The 24,911-nt window shown below is 37.3% G+C and overlaps 1 protein-coding gene across 2 annotated transcripts in view; it reads right to left on the bottom strand.

Annotated features, from left to right (window-relative positions):
• Positions 1-10,219: 10,219 nt before the first annotated feature.
• The window catches only part of LOC134531699 (tuftelin-interacting protein 11), a 68,789-nt gene continuing 54,097 nt past the window's right edge, over positions 10,220-24,911 (bottom strand). For both annotated transcript variants that reach the window (XM_063367512.1, XM_063367511.1), the window contains exons 12-14: positions 21,371-21,577; positions 17,518-17,678; positions 10,220-10,555 (exon numbers count right to left, since the gene is read on the bottom strand). In XM_063367512.1, the coding sequence (XP_063223582.1) occupies positions 10,310-10,555; positions 17,518-17,678; positions 21,371-21,577 (614 nt within the window). In that variant the 3' untranslated portion in view covers positions 10,220-10,309. The remainder of the gene's footprint in view (positions 10,556-17,517; positions 17,679-21,370; positions 21,578-24,911) is intronic.

The following is a 24,911-nucleotide window of genomic DNA, read 5'->3' as shown; positions in this document are numbered from 1 at the left end:
TTGTTCCTCGCCAGTTGTGGAAGAGAACGTCAGTATTTCAAGCTCACGACAAAATATAGTTACAGCCGTGAACGATACATTATGCAGGCCGTAATAGATCGCGGCCCCCGAGTTCCACCATATTTTTTTTATTACCATCACAGGCAGGCAACTACCGTTCACATCGCACTGTTCTGTGCCCGCGGTAGCCCAGGAGCGCGCTCGCCTACCGCCGAGACGATCAATCTTCGATTTCCGACGGTAGTCAAACCCGGAACACATCCAGGCGGGAGGCGGAGCGGTCGTTTCTGCGAGCAAATGGGTTCCCCCGAGGTGTTTCCGTTCCAACATCCATTCAACCCATCGGTGTTCCAAATTCCATTCCATCGACTGGCGGGACTATAAGTGTGAGGCTCGCTGGTGCTTCTAGCGCGGTGTCGCCTCTAAGCGCAAGGCTGTGAACTGGCGCGCAGTCTTCTCGTCGTGCATGGGGCGACTGTGGGATCAGAGTGGTGACCATAACATTACGAGTATACGGCGGAGAAACGAAGGTATAGATGTAATAAAAGTTACTTGAGTGCTTTCAAGAATATGTACAGGACGTTTCATGCCTGAACGTTATTCTGAAAAGCGCGTTTTGTCCACTAAGAATACAGTATAAAAATGAGATTTGGAAAGAAAACAAATCCTACCCTCCCATCGTATTCTTAAACGATTTTTTTTCTAAAAAAAATACACTACTCTGGTATTTTTATCAGTTTTTAAATCACGCGTTTTTGTTTCTGAAGCTCTGCACACAGTATGTATACCCGAGTAGGATTGGCTCTTAAATAACTTGGTGTATAAGATAAGTACATATAGATTTCGTTCTATCATTCATTGATTCTTTTTATCTTAGTTCCAATGGAAATATATAAAACCATGCACAAGAAAAAACTCAAAACAATTTCCATAAAGAGAATGGTATCATCTACCAACAATGGTCCGTTGCATCTCTTCTCTGCTGCCTACTGATTCCCTCTTGCCTGATCCGCGCGCATGCGCAGTGCAGCCGGCAGGAGCGTGTCAGCGGTCACTCCGCCTTGCAGGAAGCGAGGCGCCTGCCCGCCCCGGCAGATGTCGCCAGCGCTCGGAGAGCCTCGCGCCTGGGGAGCTGGCTGATAGGCCACCCGCCGAGCAGCGCGCCTCGGCAGGAACTCCGCCAACAGGCGCGGGGACGAGACGCGCAGCAGGACCCGAGACAGCATCGCTCAACCGATACGCTGACAGGAATAACTCACATTCATTTCTCCTTCTATCCTGCCGAGGGTGTTGCCTGATCTAGAGGGAGAAACAGCATAACTCTGTAGGAATCTTACGACACCCTGCACAATAACTTTGTACTCGTGCGCAGTTAGCAAGAGGGAAAAATAAAATCCTCGGTAGTCCTAAAACACTCATAAAAATACTAACAGCGTTAATATAAAAACTCTCAAATCGAACAAATTTATAAAAGTAATAACATAACATCTAAAACTCATGTAAGGATTTTATTTCTCAACTCCAGTAATGAAGTCACCTATAAAAATTTTTCCCGTGTCTAACAATGCCTTTAAAGAGCCCTCCTAGTTCCATTTTGGAAACTTTTTTTCATAAACATGTAGTAACATAAAATATAACAAACCTATATGGTTTATGAAGGTGAGATTTAAACGGAGAATGACTATTGTAGGTTTAAATATTTGTATCATGGTAGCAGCTATGCTCATAACTAGTGTTATTTATAGCGTGTTTTTGAAGACAGCTAAAACTAAAGACTATAATACTACGTAAAATTACATTTAAATGTTACCTGTGTTTCAGGATGGCTGCTAGACTATCGTGTTGCTTACATTTTCTTCGTGTCATGGGCCGTTCTGTGTGAAAAGGACATTTGAGTGAAGGCGAATAGTTGTACGAATGTAAATAACGGTATACTTTTTTATAGTTCATACATAACAATGAATGTCATCACTATGAGAATCGTAAGGGGGTTTTGTAACATAACTAACAAATCTCCACGAATACAAGAACTGTGTTTATGTTTATTAAAAATATTTTTTTTATCTACCTATATTTTAACTATCTTTTTACCTGTCACAGTTTGGGCATGCGCGTGTTCGAATGCAACGTCGTGTCATAATTTCAAAAGCAATCGGAGAACTTTCGGGGATTTAAGATTTAGAACGAACAATTACATTTTTATTTATATAAAATTTTGACATAATTATATAAGTACGAATATTTTATGTATTGAAAAGAGGTCTACAATTCAAGGGTTGCAGGCTTCCGCAGCCATTCTCAGAAGATGATTGTCTTCCCGGCCTCCCGGGTTCTAGCCGCGTCGCTCCGACCGACCTTGCAGTCGCCACCAAGTGCTACCCTGAAGACGGCGACTGCAAGGTCGACTGGAGAGCCGGCGGAGTCTTCACCTGCGACACGCCAAGCCACAGGGGCCGGCGCGGGGCCACGCTGTGGACGAGCCTGTGTCGGGCTCAGTGACGGTAGCACGGCCCCCACACGGGTGGGGCTGGGTGGACCCCTGGGTCCAGGGCCCGGGCCTGGACTGTGTGAAATAAATAAATACTCGCTGTGATTATTTAAAATATATATATATAAAGTTTAGTTTGGACTTATAAAATAGTAACCATAATTATACCCTGTATCTTAAGGTTAAATAACATTCTAAAAAGAGTGTAGGTAAGAAATAATAATTTAATTATAATGTAGCACGTAACTGTAAAATTGGGGGGGAGGGGACCGTCTCCGATCCTGGGCCCAGGGCTTGGAATCGAATGTGGGGGCCCATGGGCGGTAGCCACCCTGGACTTGGGGCTCCGGGCTTTTTTTTTTACTTTTGTAGAGACTTTCCCCAGGAACACTTGAAATATCAACCCCTTTCACACACAATTTTAAGACGACATGGAACTTAAATTTCGAGTGTGATTTCACTAATTGATCTTATAAGAAATTTTGATATTCTTTCCTGACATTCCGGTCAATTTTTTTAAATGCTAACAATATAATTCTGGTGGAATTGCATAATTAACCGTGGCAATACACCCTTTACATATATTTTTTTTCCAACATGAAGCCATAAATTGGAACTGTTCAGCCCTTTAGTTTACGTGCTAATAATTTTTTTTCTTTTTTTTCTTCTTTTCCCATTAATGTCCATATTTTTAGCAGGAGCAGTAGCGGATCCAGAGGGGGTGCTAAGGGGCTCAAGCCCCCTCCAAAAACATCTGGGTCCACTATTGTTTTAGTTTTTGCCTTGATAAAGCCTTGCCTCAGCTGGGTCAAGCCCCTTCCAAACCAAAATCCTAGATCCGCCACTGCGCAATACGAACAAGTAAAATGAAAATAGTAGCGAGACCCTCTGCCCTGGAGCCGCGCCTGGTCAATGGCGACTCGGCCGCGACTGTACCTGCGGCGCGTGTTGCGTCCTGACGGAAAGACGTCTCCTTGTATAGCTTATCTGGCCGGCCGCGCCTCTCCGTCGTCGACACGCGAGGGTGCTCGGGCGGAATGGGCAGCAACCTTCCTTATTCGGGCTGTTTTGGGGTGACCCCGCCTTAATCTCATAACCATTACAGGATGATCTGCTTCTTCCTTTCCCCCCCCCCCTTTTCTTGTTTGTATGTATTCCACCGCATCCGCGCCCGACACCTGCCCTCGCCGCGCCTCCGCAGCGCGCGGTTACGTAACTGGGCCCGGGAGTCCCTGCAGGGGTGGCCAGCGCTGCTCTCGTGGCGTGTCAAGATGGCGTCCAACTCCTGCTCGGCTTCTGGGTCAAGTGGTGCGCCCGCCGGTCCTGCTGACAACTGTCTACGATCAGTCCAGGTCAGGGGCGCAACAACAGGGGGGGGGGGGGGGAAGAGTATTTTGCCCCCCCTCTGAAACCTTGAAGTGGGGGCAAATGGGGGCAAAGAAAGTGCTGTGTAATCAATTTTTAGATAATAAAACTGCTTAAATAGCACCATTTTCCACCTTGAAATACAAATTTTCCCGGGGGAGCACCACCGGACCCCCCGCTTCAATAGGGGGGATCGATGATTCTTTATAAAAAGGTATATTGCTCCCCCTTTGTTCGTTATTGTTAGTTGTTGCGCCCCTGGTCCAGGTGCTCAGTTCAAAATGACAATTTGAACTGAACTGAAACCCTTCCCCACACACCATCAGTCTTGTGGTTGCTGTTGCAGTTGGATGTATCATTTCATCTTGGAATACGGAAGAGACTTTTGGATGTTGCAATTGCATTTGCACTTTTGAGTTAGAAAAAAAAAAGGGGGGGGGGGGGGGAATAGCAAAGCAATCAGAGTATGAAGAAAGATGTCTGCCTCGACATTCAGGTGACGGGCTAGTGGACTGATTTTCTAGACTGACATGACGGTGCGGACTGGCGAGACGCTGTTCCCACACACAGCAGTTCGTACTGAGTGCTCTCGAGCCCACGGTATGACTCGATGGGGTGCCGTCAGTTCGGATTGATCTGTACACCACACTTGCTCACACACTACAGTTCCGACCGTGCATTTATTTCCAACCGATCTGTCCGAACTGATAGTTAGGACTGATCGTGTGTGGGGAACTTAACAGCTGTTAATCGCCCTTGAAGATAGATGCCACAAGGCATGTCGTCATTTACATGGACATTGCCTCAAGACGAACATTGTGAATCTGGCAACGAAATCCTACGATCTAAGTAGCCGATATGATGGCATCTACTATTTAAGTGCGGTATTCGAAGACGTTCGGGTAAGGTAGCGAATAATCACTGCCATGTTGGGATACAACTGTAATCAAGCGTGTCCAAACCGAATCCCAGTAAGGAAACAAATAGACAACCGTTATAGTAAACGATACCCTGCGTGAGGCTAAAAATTGGTTTCAACGCATTCTAGCGGACATTTTGCAACCTTCCATACAAATGTTGCAGCAAAAATTCTAGAGATAGCAAGATCATCGCACAAAAATAAAACTTTTTTTCTAATTTTCTTAAGTAGGCCTACTTTTTAAGCTGCGATTATTTTTTTTTATGAGCATTAAAATGTACAGAATGTATTCCAGGATAGTTTCGCTCTTAGGTATAAGGTGTCATTTGGCACACCAACACACTTGGTTCTTCCCTTTATCATCATAAAAGACTATACGAGTTAACGGCGCCAGTCGCGGGTTTGCCATCTGGATGAAATCAATGGATAGGTAAGCTCTGCGCATGCAATTTGGGCAACAGATCGACAATGGATAGGAAACCAAAATCCGTTTCCTAAAAATAAGGGTCTGGCTGTGTCCTATCGTGCACTAGGAATACAATTAGGGTACAGGTGTAGCAAATTCAGTACCAAAACTCTTATATTTTGAGTCTTGGAATACCGGCCTAAGAACGTGTCGGAAAGTTTATTTCTCTTTCATTTGATGTATGAATTATAATTAAATTTGGAGGGTTAAAGTTGGTTTACTTGCAGTGCCGAATCATGAAAATGCCGTAGGGCCACAAGTTATGTATTCATCTCAACTTCAAAACCATAAACTGCCAAAGTCACCACAGCTTGAAGTGCCATTGCTGCACGCAACACCAAGACTTCATGCCTGCTTGCTGCACTTTGTGAGGAGTCGATGAAGCCCTTACTTAGTATTTCCTCTCTTCTTATTACAAAATCAAGCCCATTAAATAGCACGTAAAAGATCACAATAATCATGACGTGAAAGAAAAAATTTAGAGCTTCATTTAATCCAATTACTTGAGTATTATAAATTTCTAAATAAAGAAAATACTGAAACTGTAGAACACAGGTTACTATATTGTTCTGGTTAAAAAAAAAATATATGACCTCTAAAATAAAAATAATATGTTTTGAAAATACATTACTCATTCAGAAAACATTTAATTATAATACATACTCAAACATTTCAGGTAATGTTCACTTAATGTTTGCATTCAAATTGCATGAAGTTCATACATAAATTATATTAGACTGTCATAATGGAATGAATACAAAAAAATAGTCAGTAAGGAAATTTACTTTCTTAATAACTAACCACATATAGCACCAACCGAGTGACAAATGCCAATGGGCACAGAATGTAGATTACACTAACTTTAAAAGATGACAGTGACTTGCAGTTAGTCAATTGCATGCAATTGCATGAAAGCATTCAGGGGTCATAAACTCCAGAGTACATTGTGCACATGTTAACACTACTTCCTCTATCTCCTTTATCAGTAGCATATAGATTATAGCTTCATTAAGTTTGATCAGTTAAGCCCAGAGCCGATCCAGGTTAACATAAATTTTGTATGTAAAAGACAACGCAATCTTACGGGAGAGAAAAAACAGCGTGGAAAGTGCAAAAAAAGTACTACTGGTTGGACAAATCTAGACCAGGACTTCGTTGATAAGCTGAAATAATTTTCTGCCTTGCATTCCTACATGCTTCTATCAGCTTTATAAGTTAAGCTTCAACACTTCGCTGTTAAAAATGTTAACGAATGCACATTGATTACCAGAATCGAGGGACACAAGCATATAGTTCAGTGTACACCGCTACTGTTTTATAAAAGCGATCATAGGCATTTGTAGTTAAGAAAAACACTGCGCTGTAATGACAAAACACATTCATTAACACACACTGTGCATTTTAGTGTGAGAAACATGTGAATTTTTGAAAGCCATCGGGAGTTATTTGTTTGTCTAGCAAGTTGAAACGAGCGAAATTGAAAAACCTTCTTGTTGTGCCTACAAACAGCGTCATTTATACAGTTTTTTGAGCGCTGTCTACTGGCGAACCTCCCCAGCAGATGTGAGAAATGTGACATGTGTTAAGATAAAAAGGGGTTGTTGGCGATTAGTCGTAGTAGGAGGAAGTGGCTACTTAATTTCTTTTCTTTCTTCTCTCACATTGCTCACATTGCATTTGCTATGTGTCACACGCTGGAAAAGTTGGAATGTGGAGAGAAAGGTCGAGTAGAGTTCTTTCGCGATGAAATAAATATTTTAAGGCCTTGCTAAATTTTTTCACTCAAGAATTTTTGAAGTATTTTTCCAGCATAAATACCCCTTTGTGACTAACAAAGTGTACCTGGTTCATGTTTTTGCAAAAATTTTATGTGTGATGCCTTAATATTTTATACAGTATATATTAACAGTAATTGGTTGTCACCTGAACATTAAAAATAGTCATTTTACCAGGAATGGACTATTATACAACAGTGTGTGGTGTTCTATCTTCTATGGGGAGGAGGGGGTAGGAAGAAGAATCTTGACAGTTTCTCACCTGGAGGTTTATCAATGGGGAAAGTTTAAATTTCAGAAGGGGGGAGACAAGATGGTCTGTGTCTTTGGGAGGGATGCTACCCAGGGGAAGGTGCAGTAAGCCATATGACATAATGAAGCCGCCGCCAGCTGGCCGAAGGCGCTTTGTGCGCCTACCTACGTCACAGTAGCTGATGCCACATTTTTATATGGAATGTCACACTTTTCTGTTCTTCTTATAGGAACATGACAGACAGTATTAAATCCCACAAAAAAAAAAAGTTTATAAACTTTTATTGTAATTTTTTAAATTTTTTTTGCTTATTTATATTTTGGTGTCAAAAATTCAGATTTTTCGACAGTTCCTGAGAATGTACTCGTAAAATTACTGCTTCGTTAAAGCCCGATTTCGTAAAATTGGGGTTCCAGATTATATCACCATTACAAAGTATATAAAATCCTAGGTTTCTCCAGGTTTGTATCAGTGAGATTTCACTTATGTTTTACTGTTTCCCTAGATCAAACTATATGTTTAATACTGTACATTTTATGAAAATTGCAGCTATTTAACCGTCAAAAATTTATTTTTATTTTTTATTCTTTTAATAAGTTTTCCTGCTTAAGAAAGAAGCACATTTTGTTTAGCTTTTCATTTAGTTTGTGTCTGTGAGATATTATTTCAGTAAACAAATCAACAGTAACATTTCTTTGGAATAAACATCATTTTCAGTGCCCAATTTATTTCAGCACGTGTTAATGGAAAAAAAAGTTGACACCTAGGCAAATGCATTTGCTAGTCTGGTGGTCTGGGGTGTGACTAACTGAGAAAAATTATTGCCACTAAAAAAACAAACTATATTTCTGTCTAACAGGACGGTACAATTGGTTGTAAAAATAAGTACTTACTGTGTTTTATCACATAATCGTTGCACATTTTATACTAAAATAATGTTTGAAAAGTAGGGGTGAGACTTTTATGTGGAAAAAGCATTTTATGTTAGGTAAAGTTATTCATAAAAACAAAACCTATTCATAGAAACTATGTTTATTTAAAAAAATAGAGTATATAAAAGTACACCAAACAATTTAAATTAATAAGTCATGCAAAAAAAAAAAAAAACAATTTTGTTCAACTTTAAATATAAAAACGAAAACCGTGACCTGAACATGAGCCGAAACTAACACATAATTGAAGTACACACCACGAAAGAGTACAGGCTATTAAATGTAGTTTACTCGACTCTAGACAGAACACGTGTGTTGCATATAATTGGCGAGATACCAATATCGATATTCGACTACATGCGCGGGCTCTATACGGGAATCAACATAACCAAACATAAATGATGTCAACTGGCGTGAGGTACATTTTTATAAGTGGTACACAGGCGACGAAGATGAACAGATAAAGGTTGCAATGTTTGAAAAGGTCTTTAAAAGAAAATTTACACATCAGACAACTTCATATATATGATAATTAAATAAATAAGCAGTAATATCCAAATGAATATTAGATTTAAACTTTAAAATACACGGTTTTAGTACACAATTGCTCAGAATCTAACGGCGTGACTAAAGACATCATGCAATGTTTATGGGAGAATTTTTTCTTTTCCAAATTTTAATGCCCTAAATAATGGTGCAGTGATTATGCGATAAAACAAGGTATAAAACCTATTTCAGCATTGGTTCTTTGGTAATTTTTGCTTATGGATACACTTTTAAGATGGAGTTATTTTAAAATCATAATATGACTGTAACTTTTGAAGTATTAATTTTAGGAAAACATTGTAAACATTTTCCCACATTTTCGCACCTGTGTTTCCGTACCATGTGCGTCTCTGCCTGAGGACGGGAGCAGATAGCAGTTCCCGAAACGTCGCTTGTTTCTGTTTAGGTAAAACTATTGTATTTGTTTGTTTTTTCGTTTTGTCATGTTTTTTGTCTCGCTTCAACTGTTGTGCTGAATTATTTTGGGTTTCAATATTTTTGTGTTGTCATCATTTGTGGGGATTTTTTCGTTCTCTTAGTACATTTTTCTTTGTTTTTTCTTTGTTTGCTGACCATATTCCTGTTTCGGAATATTTTGTGGTGTTCATATCCTTGTTGACAACAGCAATTGTTTTGCTTAATTTTGTGTGTTTTTTGTATCTTTTTTGAGTATTTTTATTTTTATTTATTTATTTTATTTATTAGTTTTTCTTCAACAGAAAAAGTTCTTAGCAATGGCGTATGTCCAAAAACTTACATCAAGTCATGCACTCCCATTGCACAAATCTTTTAAAGATAACATTTTCCCACTATTTAAAACTCAACTATAATTATATTTAACAAAATGGTTATTTTCTATATAATAAAAAAAATTCAGGAAGGAATGTGTATTTAGGTACACATTGTTTGACGGTACACTTCTACTATTGCATTACTAAAATATTGACCTGAAACATTTTAAAACACATATTGTAACACTAAGTATATGTATGCATATTTGTTTTTGCTTAAATAATAGAAATCAGAACATAAATACTTTATACATAGGTACAAACCTTAACCTTACTGTGCTGATTCAACAATTTAGTTTTACCAGTAAAAACTTCATCACGTAGTTCAATACAAAATATTTGGACAAAGTAATTGTAAAAATTAATAAAATTATATTATCATGATCCAATAATCAATTTATTACTGCCTAATAGTTAGTTTACCGATTCCTGAATGTACATAAATACATTAATGTTTACCAATTAAATTTCTGCTATGTAAATTTTCCCCAGATATACATAATAAAATAATAAATATTATCTTATTTTAAATGCATTTTGCATAGAAAACCTAAAATAATTTTTTTTTTGCAACATATGACATGTGTTGAATACTGCAACATATTCACAAACAGAATTCTTAATAAATAAAACCAATAACACCCAAATCTCAAATTTTAGAAACACAATTAAGGTATTAATAAATATGATAAAATGTTGCCTTTATTAAGGAGGTAAGAAAAGTGAGGAAAGTATTACATTCATACGTTATATATACATCATTTAGTAAAGCCTTCACATGGCCATATCCAGGACATTGGCCAGGGACTTGGGGAACCAAGTGGTCCCGTTGTCGCTGGCGAACACCACGTTGCGGTCTATGTATATCTGTATCTTGCCGCAGCGGTAGACCTGCTTGCCCTCGCGGTACCGGTTGGGCAGCGGCACAAACAGCAGCCCCCGCTCCTCGCAGCGCTTCTGGATCAGCTCCCGGAAGCCCTGCGGGATCTGGCTGGCGGAGCGGACCGCCTCGGCCAGGAGCTAAGGCAAGGCACAGCACAGCACAAGTCAGTAAACTGCACCATTTTTTTTTTTAAATTTTATTTCAAGACCCTATGTAACCTATAAGGTACATTTTATAATGAAAGATCAAAAATTTGTCTCATTACATAATACATAGAGGCACTGGAAAATCGTAAAAATGATATAGGCGCGAATAAAAGCGACAAAATGGTTTACAGACGAATAAACACTACAATCCCGTTTTTAGAAGTAATTATTAAAATTTCAAGTAATATTAAAATTTCCAGTAAATTTTAGGTTTACCTAATATTTTTACATAAACCATTTCTTATTATTAATGGCCTAACCTCATACAATAAAGAACATTCTTTATTTTATGCATCTTCTTAACCATGTTTGAAGCTTACCTAATAAACGGTGACGATGGCGAGCCATGTAAACAATCAACACTATCTATGAATCTTGCAAATAACACGAAACACAATTTAAATATGCATAGGCTCGCGCGGAAACTTTGTTAACGGCAAACATAACGTATGACCCAAACAAATGTAAACGATTAAAAAGAGAGACTTTTATTTACGTGCATGAATATTTTCACGGAAAAGAAAGTGAAAACATTGAAGCGGCCATGTTTGCCAACGTGTGCGTGCGTACGTGCTTGTGTGATATTAAGACAAGTACTCAAATTATTTTCTGTTAAATGACAACAATTAAAATATAAAAATGCATTAATTTAAGTTTTCAACACACGCAGCTTATATTTGGCAACTACAAAAAAAATTACGAAACTCTACTTCAGTCAAATTCGTTAGCACTTTAACGAGAAAAAAAGATGGCAGCAATGTAGCTCTTTGCTTTTGTCGCTCATTTGTTGAACGTACCTAGTGTTTTCCTAATTTCCTAACCCGAAAAACAAACGGTAATCTGTGAAACTGAAATATTGCGCTGCTATTCACAATAAAATTAAGGTTATTAAAATATTAACCAGTGTTGATGTTGAACGGTTGTTTAGCAAATATAATTTAATTGTCACAGATCGAAGAACCAGCATGACTGAAAATACTGTTGAAACATGCTCAATGCTGTCTTTTAATTTTTGTTAGTGGCATATGTGTTTGGTAAAGTTACATTTTATTTAAGAACTCTGTGAAAATTATTTTTGATATTCGGCTTTGTGAAAGTGATTTTGGACACTTATGTTTGTTACTTGAACAACATTGACTGTTTTTTGCATTGATATTTTAACATCTCAGTTGCAAATTTTTATTTTCAGTGTTAATTGATGTAGGATACTTTACAAATGTGATATTTAAACTTTTATGTTACATGTTATTAAGGGGCAATTTTATATTATATGGACAGCTATACCATGGTGAATTGTGTATGTATATAGAAAATTTTCAAAACAGTTTTGAAAATATGGAATAATGAATAATAGAATCACGTAAGAATTTTCTAGTCTATTAAAATTAAAGCTTTATAAATGCTATATGGTAAAATACAAATGCTAAGAACAGCCATTATAAACGCTATTTTCCAGTGCCTCTAATAATACACCATTTAATTTTTTCAAACATATTTTAACCTTTAAATTCTTTACAAATAATTCAAAGGTAAAAAATTAATTATAAATTATAAGAGACTTTGTTTAGAAGTTTTGTTTTATCTAGAAGCTTTACCAGCCTTAATTTTGTAATATATATATTTAAAAATTTTAATTATTTAATAATTTCTACAAATTTCTGGATAAACCGACCATAAATAATATATTTCCTAGCTTTCATATCCCATTGGTTCTTGATTATTATTGACAGCTTAATGTCTGGAGACATCGAAAGAAAATGACATTAATTCATCATCTCATGAGAACATCTACAACTGCCATAGTTAACATACCGGTGTTGACATCAATACAAGCCCAAAGCTAAGTTGTATGCATCATAAAATATGATATAACAGCTTTCTGAAATGTGGTGCTTAAAACCAAGAGGGTAGAGACTAATTCTTCTTAATTTAAAAACATATCCTAGGCCCCCACAAAATCTAAATTTTGGCAAGCAACTTCAAAAATGTAATAATAAATAAAACATTAAATAAATAAGAATCCATTCAGTAATACTAAATGTGTGTTTCTTTTTCAAGCAGGCATAATGTGAGGAACTTCACTGTGTAAAGGAGATATTGATTTTGTGTACCTCATAGAAAGACAGAAATTACCCAATCATGTCAATGAAGAGGAAGCATGAATTAGTTGATGCTACGACTGACCCAGTGGTGGTTCTGTTTGTATGGGACCTGTGTTGTTTATGCCAGAAGAATTCAAAAGAGCGTTTAATCATTCCAAAGTACGAATGTTATTTAACAATGGAGAAGAATCTTGCAATTTTTGCTGAACATGGTGAGCTTCCAAGTGCTGTAAGAAATTTGGATCAGTTGGATGATGGAATTGGTCTTTCACAAACACTAGTAACCCATGCAGCACAATAACACAAATCTTGCAGGAACAAATGACAGTCAAAAGGCAAAAATACTACAGTAAAACCTCAGTATAACAAACTTAAAGGGACTGATTTCGGGTGTGTTTGTTATAGTGAGGTTTCTTTATAACGAGGTGAATTCAAAACTACAAGTGATATGTATACAAAAAATAAATTAAAAAGAATTAAATGCATGACGCTAAGGGCCGCTTGGAGAGTAAGGTAAGTAAATCCAAGCAAAAACTTTGACCGTTAAATGAAATGGAGAAATACTTTATTTTGCATCTAAGTGACAACTATGCAAGCCTGTATAATTTTTTTTTACTAAGACAAACTTTTTTGCCTCCCTAACCAACACCATAGGCTACGTACAGAATTTTTAATTTTGTGTTAAAATATATTGCATTCTTTTTTTTTAATCCATTATTGTAAACAACAAATAATTATAGCACCGAATGAAGTTAAAATGTGTTGTAATCATCACACATGGTTTTGTGCATCCATAACCTAATTTGTATATAAACAAAAGTAATTCATCAAAGCTAACCTCCAAACAACAAAATATACTACATATATTGCCTTCTTTTTTAAAATCCATTATTGTAAACAAAAAATAACTATAGCACCGAAAGAAGTTAAAATGCGTCATAATCATCGTACATGGTTTTGTGCATCCATAACCTAATTTGTATGTATACAAAAGTAATTTATCAAAGCTAACCTCCAAACAATAAAATACTCTAAGTTGAATTTATTTTACCACAATTAGAAAACAACTCTTTGACTCCTGCAAATTTTAGATAAGTAAAACTTCCACAGAATCTAAAATAAATATCAGCATTCATGACAACAAACGAACGAATACATATTTCCACAGAAAAGACGTTACTTTTGTAGGTGGGATTTGTGACAAATTTTCTTGGCGAAGTTCGGAACATTGATTAATTGAATTGAATTTTTTTCCCGCTAGTGGTGGTGCAATGTGTTAGCTTCGAAGTGCGTTTCAGTACGTCAATAGTTCTATGGTCAAAGTCAGCCAATATTATAAGATGCGGGAATATTTGTGTTTGTTTACCGAAACGTAATATTAACGAAGCAAATTGTATAAATATAAAAATTCTAAGGAAATTTTTTGAAAATTTTTAATTGTGCTTTTGCTGTAGCTCGTGGAAATATGAAAAAATACTTCGTTATTTTGAGGTACAAATACATAGGGTTATATGGCGTTTTGGTGGGACCAAACAACTGATTTGTTATAATGAGGATTTCGTTATAAAAGAGGTTTTACTGTATCTGGTGATTGCTCAGACCAAACTCCATCTACATCAAAATTAGCAAGTTCATTATTATTTTGTTCAGATGTGAAAAAGGTGTGTGTGTTTGGTGATGAAGGAGAAGGTAGAGACATACTTGTGACTGCATCCTAGCTGGGTATTGGGCCTAAAATTCAAAGTCATGCTCTACAATTACAAGTTGAAAAACTCTTGAAGTTATCGTCAACAGATTTGGTAGCATTAGAAGCCAAGTATCACAAACTAAGCTATACTCGCTTTCTAACACGTGAAATTGCTGCTGAACATTCTCGAAGGCCAGATTACCATAATCTAATCCTGAAGTTGTTTCTGGTACAGTTATAATGGAATTGGTTCAATACATGCAGATCCTGTACTCGTACAGCAGTACTTCTCCAGTGTTTAAACTTTCTTATTTTACAAAAATAGTGTCTCAGTGCATGATGAACGTGAGAATACAAACGACAAAAAGAATATCAATAGAACAAGTCTAAAGGAACCACTATTACCATTTTAACCTGGTCTGAGAGCAGATAAGTCAGGACGTGAAATTATTTTCAGTTTCGAAGGAGATGTTGGCGATGGCATTCATGATGCCTGTGCATTTAATGACTTTAGTGCCTGGGAAAGGCAGTAGGTTTATACGAAGATATCTCTTTCAAGATTTTCATAAATTTAAAGGATCTTTTAAGAAAGCATTTACTGCTTCCACATCTATACCTGCTGTTCTTCTCCATTTTGTACATATGTTATTAGAGAGCCCCAATATTGACTTGCATGACTCATCATAAATACCTGAACATAATGCAGGATTGTCAATAGTCCAACTGATAAAATATAATAGCATTAAGCATTACAGAAAAGAACATGTTCAGAGTGTACATCACTCTCTGGAGAGAGAAAGACCACTCCCAATATATGTAGGTCTCATGATTCAAGCTATCACTAAGAAGAAGAATATTATAGATGAACTGTGTCGACTGGGTTTGAGTGTTCTATACAATTGAGGGCAAGAAGTATCAGTCAAAGTTACAAATGTGTTGTGTAAACAATATATGGATGGTGTTTACCTGCCAAACTTGTGTCTCACTGTGTTTGTAACATCAGCAATAGATAATATTGCAACGCCAGCAATGGTACGTCATATGATGGATATCATAGTAATGGTTACAACAAAAATAAATGGAAATCAAACACCTGTGATTACATGTATTGCAGTATTAATTTGATAGAGAATGAAAGTGAGATTATAAATATTGATGAAACTCACTAGGCTTCAATTCAATTCAATTTTTCTTTTTTTAAATACAGTAAGTCCTCTATTTACGTCGTACCGATTTACGTCGTTTCGGATTAACGTCGCTAATGTTTGAGTACTCATGTTTCAATTTAAGTTGTCGCCGATTCACAATAACGTCGTTTACAATGACCATAAATCTTTATTTTAACCAAAACACCGTATTGTTACGATCGCGCTCGGCTGCAGTGCATGGCATCGCCGCACTCGTTCGGCCTGTCTGCGCCCCCTTCCACCCGCATCCTCTCCCTGGTATCTCGTGTCATACTATCTCGCTACATCCTGACCGTCGCAGCGCGCACCTGCCTCAGATCGGGTTACTTAAAAGAGGCCGCACTGCGGAATAAAATGACTCAGACGCCTTTATTGGCGTTCTTAGAGCAGCCACCGCGTCCTTCGAGGACTCACGATGCGTTTCTGGGCATTTCGACGGCGAAGGTCGCGCGATATCTCGGAGACATGCCCGATTGTTCTGGATGGGAACCTAAGGGCTATTTAAGGAGGTTGGGCCGACCTTCGAGTCAGTGAGAGAGAGAGTCTGAGTGGGGAGTTCTCCCGCGGCGGAGTTTCCGGGCGATAGTGCCGCGGGTGCGGCAGAGTGGCGAAGTCCTTGGACGAAGGTTCCAGGGCAGGGAGTGAGTTCAGTGGAGTCGGGAGTTTCCGGGCGATAGAGTCGCGGGCGCGGCGGAGTCCCGAGTGAAGTTGCGGGCGAGTCGTCGTGTGGGATCTCGGCGAAGGGTGTGACGGCGGCGGCGGCGGAGTGTGGCGACGGAGTCCCGCGGCGGAGACCCACGAGGGGTGCTGCGGCGAGAGTTGCGCCGGAAGTGCGGTCCAGCGAGGTGTGTGAAACGAGTGACTGGGGAATTGACCTTTTTTAGTGTAATTAATTATCTACCAATTTAGAAGATTATTTGTAAGTGACAAGTAGTAGTAATAAATAAAACTGTGTGTGTGAAATAAAATCTATTTATTGGGCTATCCTTTACGAACCCCCGCAGGTAAATCGTAACAGTATATAATTCGTTTATAATTCTTTGTTTCCTTCGGTAGTTAATTTATGCTATGTAGCGTAAGCTACACGTTCACCGCCTTATCTTATCATACATCATGAGGGACGCTTCTTGCTCTTACGTACAGTATGTACTATATATCTGTTTTTATATTTCAATCAATAAAGGTAATAAAGCAGCTTGTTAAATAACCATTCTATAAAGCTGAGAAGTACTAGTTGGACTTGTTTCCCACGCTGTCGGTTGTCATTTGCTGATAAAATTGCCCGTTGTCACGTCTGTATGCCAGCGCTTCCGGCCGACCTTGGGCCGTGGCCGGCCGGTGGCATGAAACATGGCTCATTTTGCGTCGTTTCTATTTACGTCGCGGTTTTCAGGAACATAACCCCGACGTAAACCGAGGACTTACTGTATATTTACACTTTGGCTGTTATATAAAACAAAATTTTTCATCCAATTTCCATATAATTAAACTCAAAAATAATTTTCTCCTGACTGAAGAGTAAAATGTTGGCCTCATCTTGCATTAGTGTCATCATCTATTTGGGTAAAAATTATAATTATCAGAATTTATTGTACCATCTAATGATGGGTCAGTTTGATTACAACAGCTACCAATTTTTCGATTACAGAATTTCAGTGGTAGAATTAAAAATTATAAACGACTTATCTTCATTCTCAACTTTATCCTGCTCTAAAACCACCTCAAATGTAAGCCAACCGCCATTATTATACTTTATAACAACTCATATACGAAACCTACAAGATAATGACTATGAAATGTATGTCGTGTCCAGATAAATATCAATCATGCACCATGTTTCCCATTAGGCAAGGGATTACGAGAGTGAAGGTGGTGAGGGAGTGAGTGCTGGGAGCAGCAGACAAGAAGGTCTGTTACCTCCAGACGAGACTCGCGCTCTTTGATGTGGGCCTGCTGCTGCGTCTGCTCTATGTTGGTGAGGTAGGACACCGACTCTATGGCGCCCGGCTGCTGGCAGATGGCCTGACCCCCGCAGCTCACCGCCCTGTTCATCAGCTCCAGCGCCCTGTGGAACTGCTCTGCAACACCAGACAAACACCACCCTAGCTGCATGCTCACACCTCTCAAATGCTCTCAGCAGATGGTGCAAACGGTAAATCACTGGACTTCCATTCAGAATGACCAGGGTTCCAATCCTCATTCATCTATTCTGACTTTGGTATCCCATGGATTCCCGAAATCATTCCAGGCAAATGCTGGGATATCTTCTTACCGTAGACAATGGTCGGTTCCTTCCCTCATAACAATTAACAATGATGTTGAGTGTACCCATCTCTAATGACCTCAATGTCAAAAAAACAACAACAACAACAAAAATACAAAACACAATTTAAGAGTAAATAAAATAATAAAGGCAGGTATTTATGCAGCTCAAATGTGCATAGAGGTATAATAGACCAGGGCTGAAGCCTTTGAAAATTGTAAAAAGTGAAAAAAAAAATAATAATAGTAGGATGAAACCCATTGGAAAAGGAAGAGAATATAACAAAAATGAAAGGAAAAATAATTTACGGGCGATCTGAGGTCGGGAAGTGGAAGGGGGTGAGTTTTTAAGGGTAAAAAACTGGTTATCTCGATTTCTGGCAAAACTACAAGTCCTATGAAAAAAAGTTAAATAGCAAAGTTTTAGGTAATAAAAACATCTACAACTTTTGTATTTACACGTTTTTCACATAACCTCAAAATTTATGAGAAAAATTCAAATAACCAAGTTTTTGGTTTTTTATTTTTATCTTTTACAAAAAAAATTTTTTTTCACAAAATTTTTTATGTCCCAAACACACTGTAAATTTTTTGATTTAAGATACATATTTATTTTTTCACCTTATTTTGACTTAATATCGAAAAAGCACCCTAATTTTCAATCAAAAATTCTCATGTCAAACTATCAGCTTTTTAAAATCAGTTGGTGGGCTTTTTGTTTGTTGGAATCTCTACTCTCTGATGGTGTAAAAAAAAAAACATAACTATGGTAAATGTTCTCAGAAAATGCAAAAAAACGAAAATACTCTAATTGGAATTTTTTTAAAAAATCATTATGTAAAATTTTGAGCTATTTATTAAAATTTACACTTTAATTACTTGAAAAACGTAAGATTCCATTTTAAATTGATAAAAAATATTACAAATCCATAAAAATAAAGATTGCAAAAAACATGCGAAATTAGTTCTATATATTAAAGATAGGATTTAAAGGGGATTTCATCTAAGAAATGTAACTGCTGCAATTTTTTTTCAGTAAAAAAGTTGACTTATTACATTAAATGCAGAAATGCAATGATATTTTTGAAGGATTTATATTTGAAACTATTAGACGTAAAAAATAGATACATATTTTACATTTAGAGAACCTGGCTTGAGAAAATAAATGTCATGAATATTTGAATTTAATTGATTCAAAAGGACCAAAAGATCAATATCCACAACAATGACAGTTTTATTAGTATCTCTGGCAATTTCTATCGAGGTATTTCCATGTGAATCATCTGTTCATTTCTGTTCCGGTATCTAATGACAAATATATTCCCGCTATAACAACCAACAGCATCAGACATAAACTTTTGATAGTCCTTATTTTACTTGAAATGTTTTTACTAACACTGTCTAATAAATATATATTTTTTTTTACATTTTAACTTACTTTACTGTGGCAGTTAAAATTGAAAGAGGATATAAATAAGTTTGAGTCAAACTTATCTCTGAAAAAACTGTGCCATGGATTAGGTATTTAGGCACGTTTTATTTAAAATTTTGTTATCTAAAATATTTTTGGAAATTTATTTATTTTTTTACTCCTCTTATATCTTTACCACCAGGCCCTCAGCCTCTGTTCTCAGAGGTGAGCTGATTTTTTTTTGCCAGCTTAATGCTAGGTTAGCAGTCTGGCTAATATTCCACTCGCCTATAGGCACGTCGGAGGCCGGTAACTTAATTTCTCCGCATGACTAAATTTGCATACAGCAGCTTCAGGAGCAGTGCTGAGCCCTGCTAACTCTGTCACGAATCGGTATAAGGTTCACTAGCAGCAAGACATGACAGAAGGATCCCGTGGGCCTTGCGTCCCACAGACCATGCGTTTTTTCAAGCCATTTCCCCACTGCTACCCCACCCTTTTCTTCTCAGAATTGAAGCCAGGAGCAATGACCACTTGTGAACTGCTGGGGACGGTAACCGAATTCAAGGCCATCTCAGGCTTGACAGCCGCAGATACGATTCTGGTCTTTAACGACATCTAGCGACGGCTATGGTCACTAACGCCACTCGTGGGCGTCGGCAGCGACGACACTAGCGCGTTCGCACGGAGGTAACGACAACCTTTCTCCCCCTTATGTCTCGGGCTGCTAGGTGGCAACACTGGTTGCTCCATAAGCCCCTAGCAGTGACACTCTCTTTGGCCACAAGTCGATTTCTTAGTACTGCTTCTCGCCACCAAAAGGTAGCGCCTCAGTCGCGCAGTCACTCCAGTAAGTCCTAATATATTTTATGCCGGACACCTTCGGGTGGGCTTGGTAATTTTCGGCTCAGAGCCTAACCCCCTCCAAGTCTCTAGAGATCCCGCGCTTATGAGATACTGATAATATCCCGCGCTGGAGGGACTTCGGTGCGCGCCTCCTTGCTGACTGGTACCTCTTGTAGCTGCGATCTTTGGCGAATTATCGGCATCGCATCTTGTTTTATGTAGTAGTAGGGATGAAGTCCCTATCTGAAAATTTAGATAAACCAGTCAGTAGATAAGTAAAAAGTAGAGAAACTTAGTTTTTTTATAAATTTTTTCTCTCATATTATGGAGACTTCCGCGTCTACCGCACATCGTGGTTCGGGTTTTACGAAACGAGATGCCTTCTCCTGAGCGCCAGGACCAACACCCTGTTCTGGTAAGTCTTGACGTCATCCCCCCTTTAATTTCCCTCTATTGGCATATTGCACCATATAAGTATACTGTCTGGAAACAGGTCTGATTCTTTGGAATTTGAACTTCTGTTTCAGACAGGGTTCCAAGTTTGGGGCAACCAAAATCCTCTGCCAGAACCTCTAGAGTCGGATTCTGGGCAGAATCCACCATCTTCAGGTCTACTACCTCGATCACCGTCAATCTACAGCCCCGGGTGATAACCGCATCATTAAATCATTTTCTTTACAAACTCAAAAATAGTCTAACCGAGTTAAGGCAGCGGACAGTTAAAGCAGTTTGAGGAGAGGAAATTCATATGATGTTTTGCAAAGACTATATGTACAACCTTTAAAGTTAGCGATGTTAATTTCATTCATTTATTTAATATTGTAATTTTTGTTAAATATTTAGGGCCGACCCTCTCGTAAATAAAGTTAAAGAATATAATTTAATAAGTGTAATTGTAAGGAGTTTTATGTAAGATCACTTATCAATGAAAAACAGATGTTACAAAGGAAAATTTAATGAATTAAAAAAGAAAAGAAAGAACAATTATTAATAAAATAAGGAAGTCTATAAAAGTAACTGTTGTTTTTATTTAATTAATCTATAATAACGATCCTTTTTCTCCCAAGTGTTCATAGGGAGTCACTAAATTTTCTTTGTTTACTCCTAGTGTCGCCTCTGTTGTTGACTTTTGATAGCTATTAAATGAGGGGCACAGTGTTAGGAGTTTCCAAATCTTTTTACCTACTTATTTATTATTTCTTAAGACACTTGGGGTATTACAAAACTAAGTGTAGGTGTTCATCGCACTACCTTTTATGCCTGGCTGCATCAACAGCTTCTCCGAGAACATCTTCTTCCAGCCCATGTACCAGTTAGTGATCTCGTCGTAGTTGGGGGCGTGGCTGAGCCACAGGGTGAGGATCTGCAGCCACTTGGGGAAGAAGTTCTTCTCGAGGAGCGAAGCGAATATGTGCACGGGCAACAGGTCTTCCCACTCCATCACCCACGTCCACTGATCTACACATTCACAAACACCACACACTGTTCACACTGCAATAAACACTAAAAGCCAGCTCACGTACTACGTAACTGCCAAATTCAAGTTAAATGGTTAATAAAATAAAACTTGCTCAAGCAACAAAATAATTAACCAAAGTTAATAAACAAAAGATAATTTCATCTTTTTTTTTGGAAATTAAAAATAAAATGTTATTAATCTTATTTCTAAAATAGTTTAAGAAGTTATCTGAACAATATATATTGCCATAAGTGGAATATTCTGGTAAATCAAGAGCCATGTAAAAATTGAGAGAATATTCCAGGTTATCTTGCGTAGCAGTGGAAGATTATTCAGCATTTATTCTTCCACTTATGTAACACGTATGTTTCTGCACTTACCTATCAGATAACCTACTTAAGGCTCACTTTTAACCTCCATGTTGGGTTGTTGTGTTGGTTACTGTATATTAATTTGTCTGGAATCACCATGATGTAAAAATGACGTTAAACATCAATTCACTAATTTAATGTTAAAGTTATTATAGTTTTATTTTTTTCTACAAATGTTTTGCTATATAAAGTTTCAAATATAAAATTACTAAGTATCTTATTGTTGGTTTTTGCACCAGATACATTTTACTCATTAAATGGTTTTTGTAAAGTCAGGCAAACATTCATAACGGAAATATTTGCCTTAAATATGAACTTGTGTATCATTTAAATTAATTTTCTCCACAGCTGGATAATGCATACAAGTAGCCCTGTGCAAATATCAGTTTTTTTTTTTAGTTTGAATTGAATACAAATACCAAAATATTATTGAATACGAATATAAAATTTGAATACGTAGTAAGAATGAGAAAACTTGGAATCAACTAAAATTTATTATTATTATTATTTTTTTATTTTTTTTCACTTTTGCATTACACATGGTAAATTAGAAAAAAATAATTTAAGAAAAAATTTGGTTTGATTCAATCAGCTACAATACAATAGTAATATGGAATATTTTTGATAAATTATTTCTGAAAATAGGTTTCTCCTTTTTCAGCTAACAAATATAACAAGTCATCATTCATGATATTTCCCAGAAGATGCTAGTCTACATAATGATCCAGGAAATATTAGCAAACCTTCAAACAGCGCGAAATCCGAACCATTTCACGAAAAACACAGTCTTCCCGAAATAGTGTGGAAATGAGATCATATTTACATATACACTCTAGTTATTCACCTTAATTCGTTATTAATGGCAGCTTGTTAAACTGCATTTTAGTTATGCAATGAAGGGGGTCACTCTATTAGCAAATCTTAGTTCCACATTTTTTTATAGGGTTTTTAAGTCTTCTAAGAAATTTAATAAAATATTACTACTGCACGGTAACGTATCGTACAGCATATGCTGAAAATTTTGATATTATAACTCTGTCAGTATATTTTTATCTTTGGCTATAGAATAGACTTATAACTTATAATACTGTGCTAAGCTGCTAATACTTGTACACCTATCCCTCACTTGGCACACCTAATGTGTTCCAAAAATGCTCGTGTTATTCAAAATTGCATATTTTGAAGCATTAGTTTCCATAAATAGCAAGGCTAAATTATTTAATGTGTTCCAAAATTGTGTAGGAAAATTAACGTTAAATATGTCATACCATTATTCTTTATATATGTATCTCCCATTGCACGTTGTATGGCAAATACGACACCGCATAACGGGAGATACTTGGTGATGTACTTTATTGTCAGTCAGCTGGCGGACTTTCCTGCCTGGGTGTCACCTTCAACTCACGTCGCGTACCTTTATAAACCATTCTTTACTGACAGTGAAACCGATATAACCGTCAGGATAATTACATTTCAATTTTTAAAAAATTAAAGTGCTTATTTGCATATCACCACCTGGTTCACACCAATCCTGTCAGACCAATGATTATTTTTTTCATTGCAACATTCATTTAACAACCTTTTCCACGTGAATTATCTGTTCATTTCTGTTCCGGTATCTAATGACAAATATATTCCCGCTATTACAACCAACAGCATCAGACATAAATTTTTGATAGTTCTTAGTTCGTACGATTGTGCGCACAGTTGACTTGCTTAAAACTAAAGTACGACAAACATAAGTGTGGCCTTCATGACAATCTGCATGTCGTAATACTTCTAGTTTTGTCTCAAATACTTTAACACGATGCTTTATATTATCACTTGGAAGCCTGATTCCACTATGATTCCTACTGCAGGTGATTGCGCACATACAGTTACCGGCAAATGAATGGGCCGACGTTGCTTTTGTTTGTGTGAATTCCCTGCCACTGGCTAGACTGAGTTCACGGCCTGGTCTGTGGCTAGGCAACAACGGTACGGCACTGCGTTAAATGCTCGGATGTAAAAAAATTTGGCCCTTTACACTCCATAGCTGCAACTTAACTTGCTATAGCTGATGTTTGTACAACAGCCCATAGTGTAGTTAGACTTGCATGTGCATCTCTTCTCCCCCCCTCTCTTAATCCTAACTGCATGCCACGGCACATCTGTTGTTTACAGAAGTTGAAACAGACTTAGTGGTGTCATGCACCACTTTTTTTTTGCCTGCGGAGATTTCGCGCTAACTGAAATTTGCAGACGTGCTATTCAAGACTGGGGCAGTAATATTAACATCGCGCTAAAAGAATTAGTGCAATCTGAAGATGTGCTAAGTGAGAGATAGGTGTACCTTAAAAGGTTAGGTAATATTTCTAATAATAGAAAAGTTAAGCTTAAGCTGTTTTGATTCTTATTAGTAGAGCCAAGATTTTACGGTTTTATTTTTTGGGAAATTTCGCCCTAAAGATTTTGAGATTTCGTCTATATCATTATAAAAATTCAGATTTTTTTGGTATCGCCTTTATGATTTATATATGAGATTTAAGATGAATAATAGTAAATGTAATTGTAACCCTTTTTATTAATATTTACGATTTTTGCTCAAAGTAAATGAAAACATTGTTCAAAGTAAATAAATATTAACGGTGTAGATTGTGTATTAGAGGAAAGTATAAAAACATTATGAACATAACTAAGGACCTCATAATTTTGGCATTATTCTTCCCATATTTGGGGAATGTGCATTTATATACAGGTGTCAGTATTTTATTTTGGTGAACATTATTCATGATTCATGAGAAAGCAATCATAGTTAGAAGTTCAGCATTCTCAGGCAAAAGAGATCTTCTCCGGTCACTGACAATGACAGAATACTTTGAAAATGACTATTCAGTGTCAACATTTGATGTTGGTATCCACATTAATTTGAGTGCAGCTGCAGCAAACTCAGGAAAGTCACATTTTAGTTGACACAAGAGGT

The sequence above is a fragment of the Bacillus rossius genome, chromosome 5 (assembly GCF_032445375.1).
Source record: "Bacillus rossius redtenbacheri isolate Brsri chromosome 5, Brsri_v3, whole genome shotgun sequence".
In the NCBI taxonomy this organism is placed as follows: domain Eukaryota; kingdom Metazoa; phylum Arthropoda; class Insecta; order Phasmatodea; family Bacillidae; genus Bacillus; species Bacillus rossius.
The sequence above is the reverse complement of the archived record's forward strand: the minus strand, read 5'-3'. Positions and strand labels throughout refer to the sequence as shown.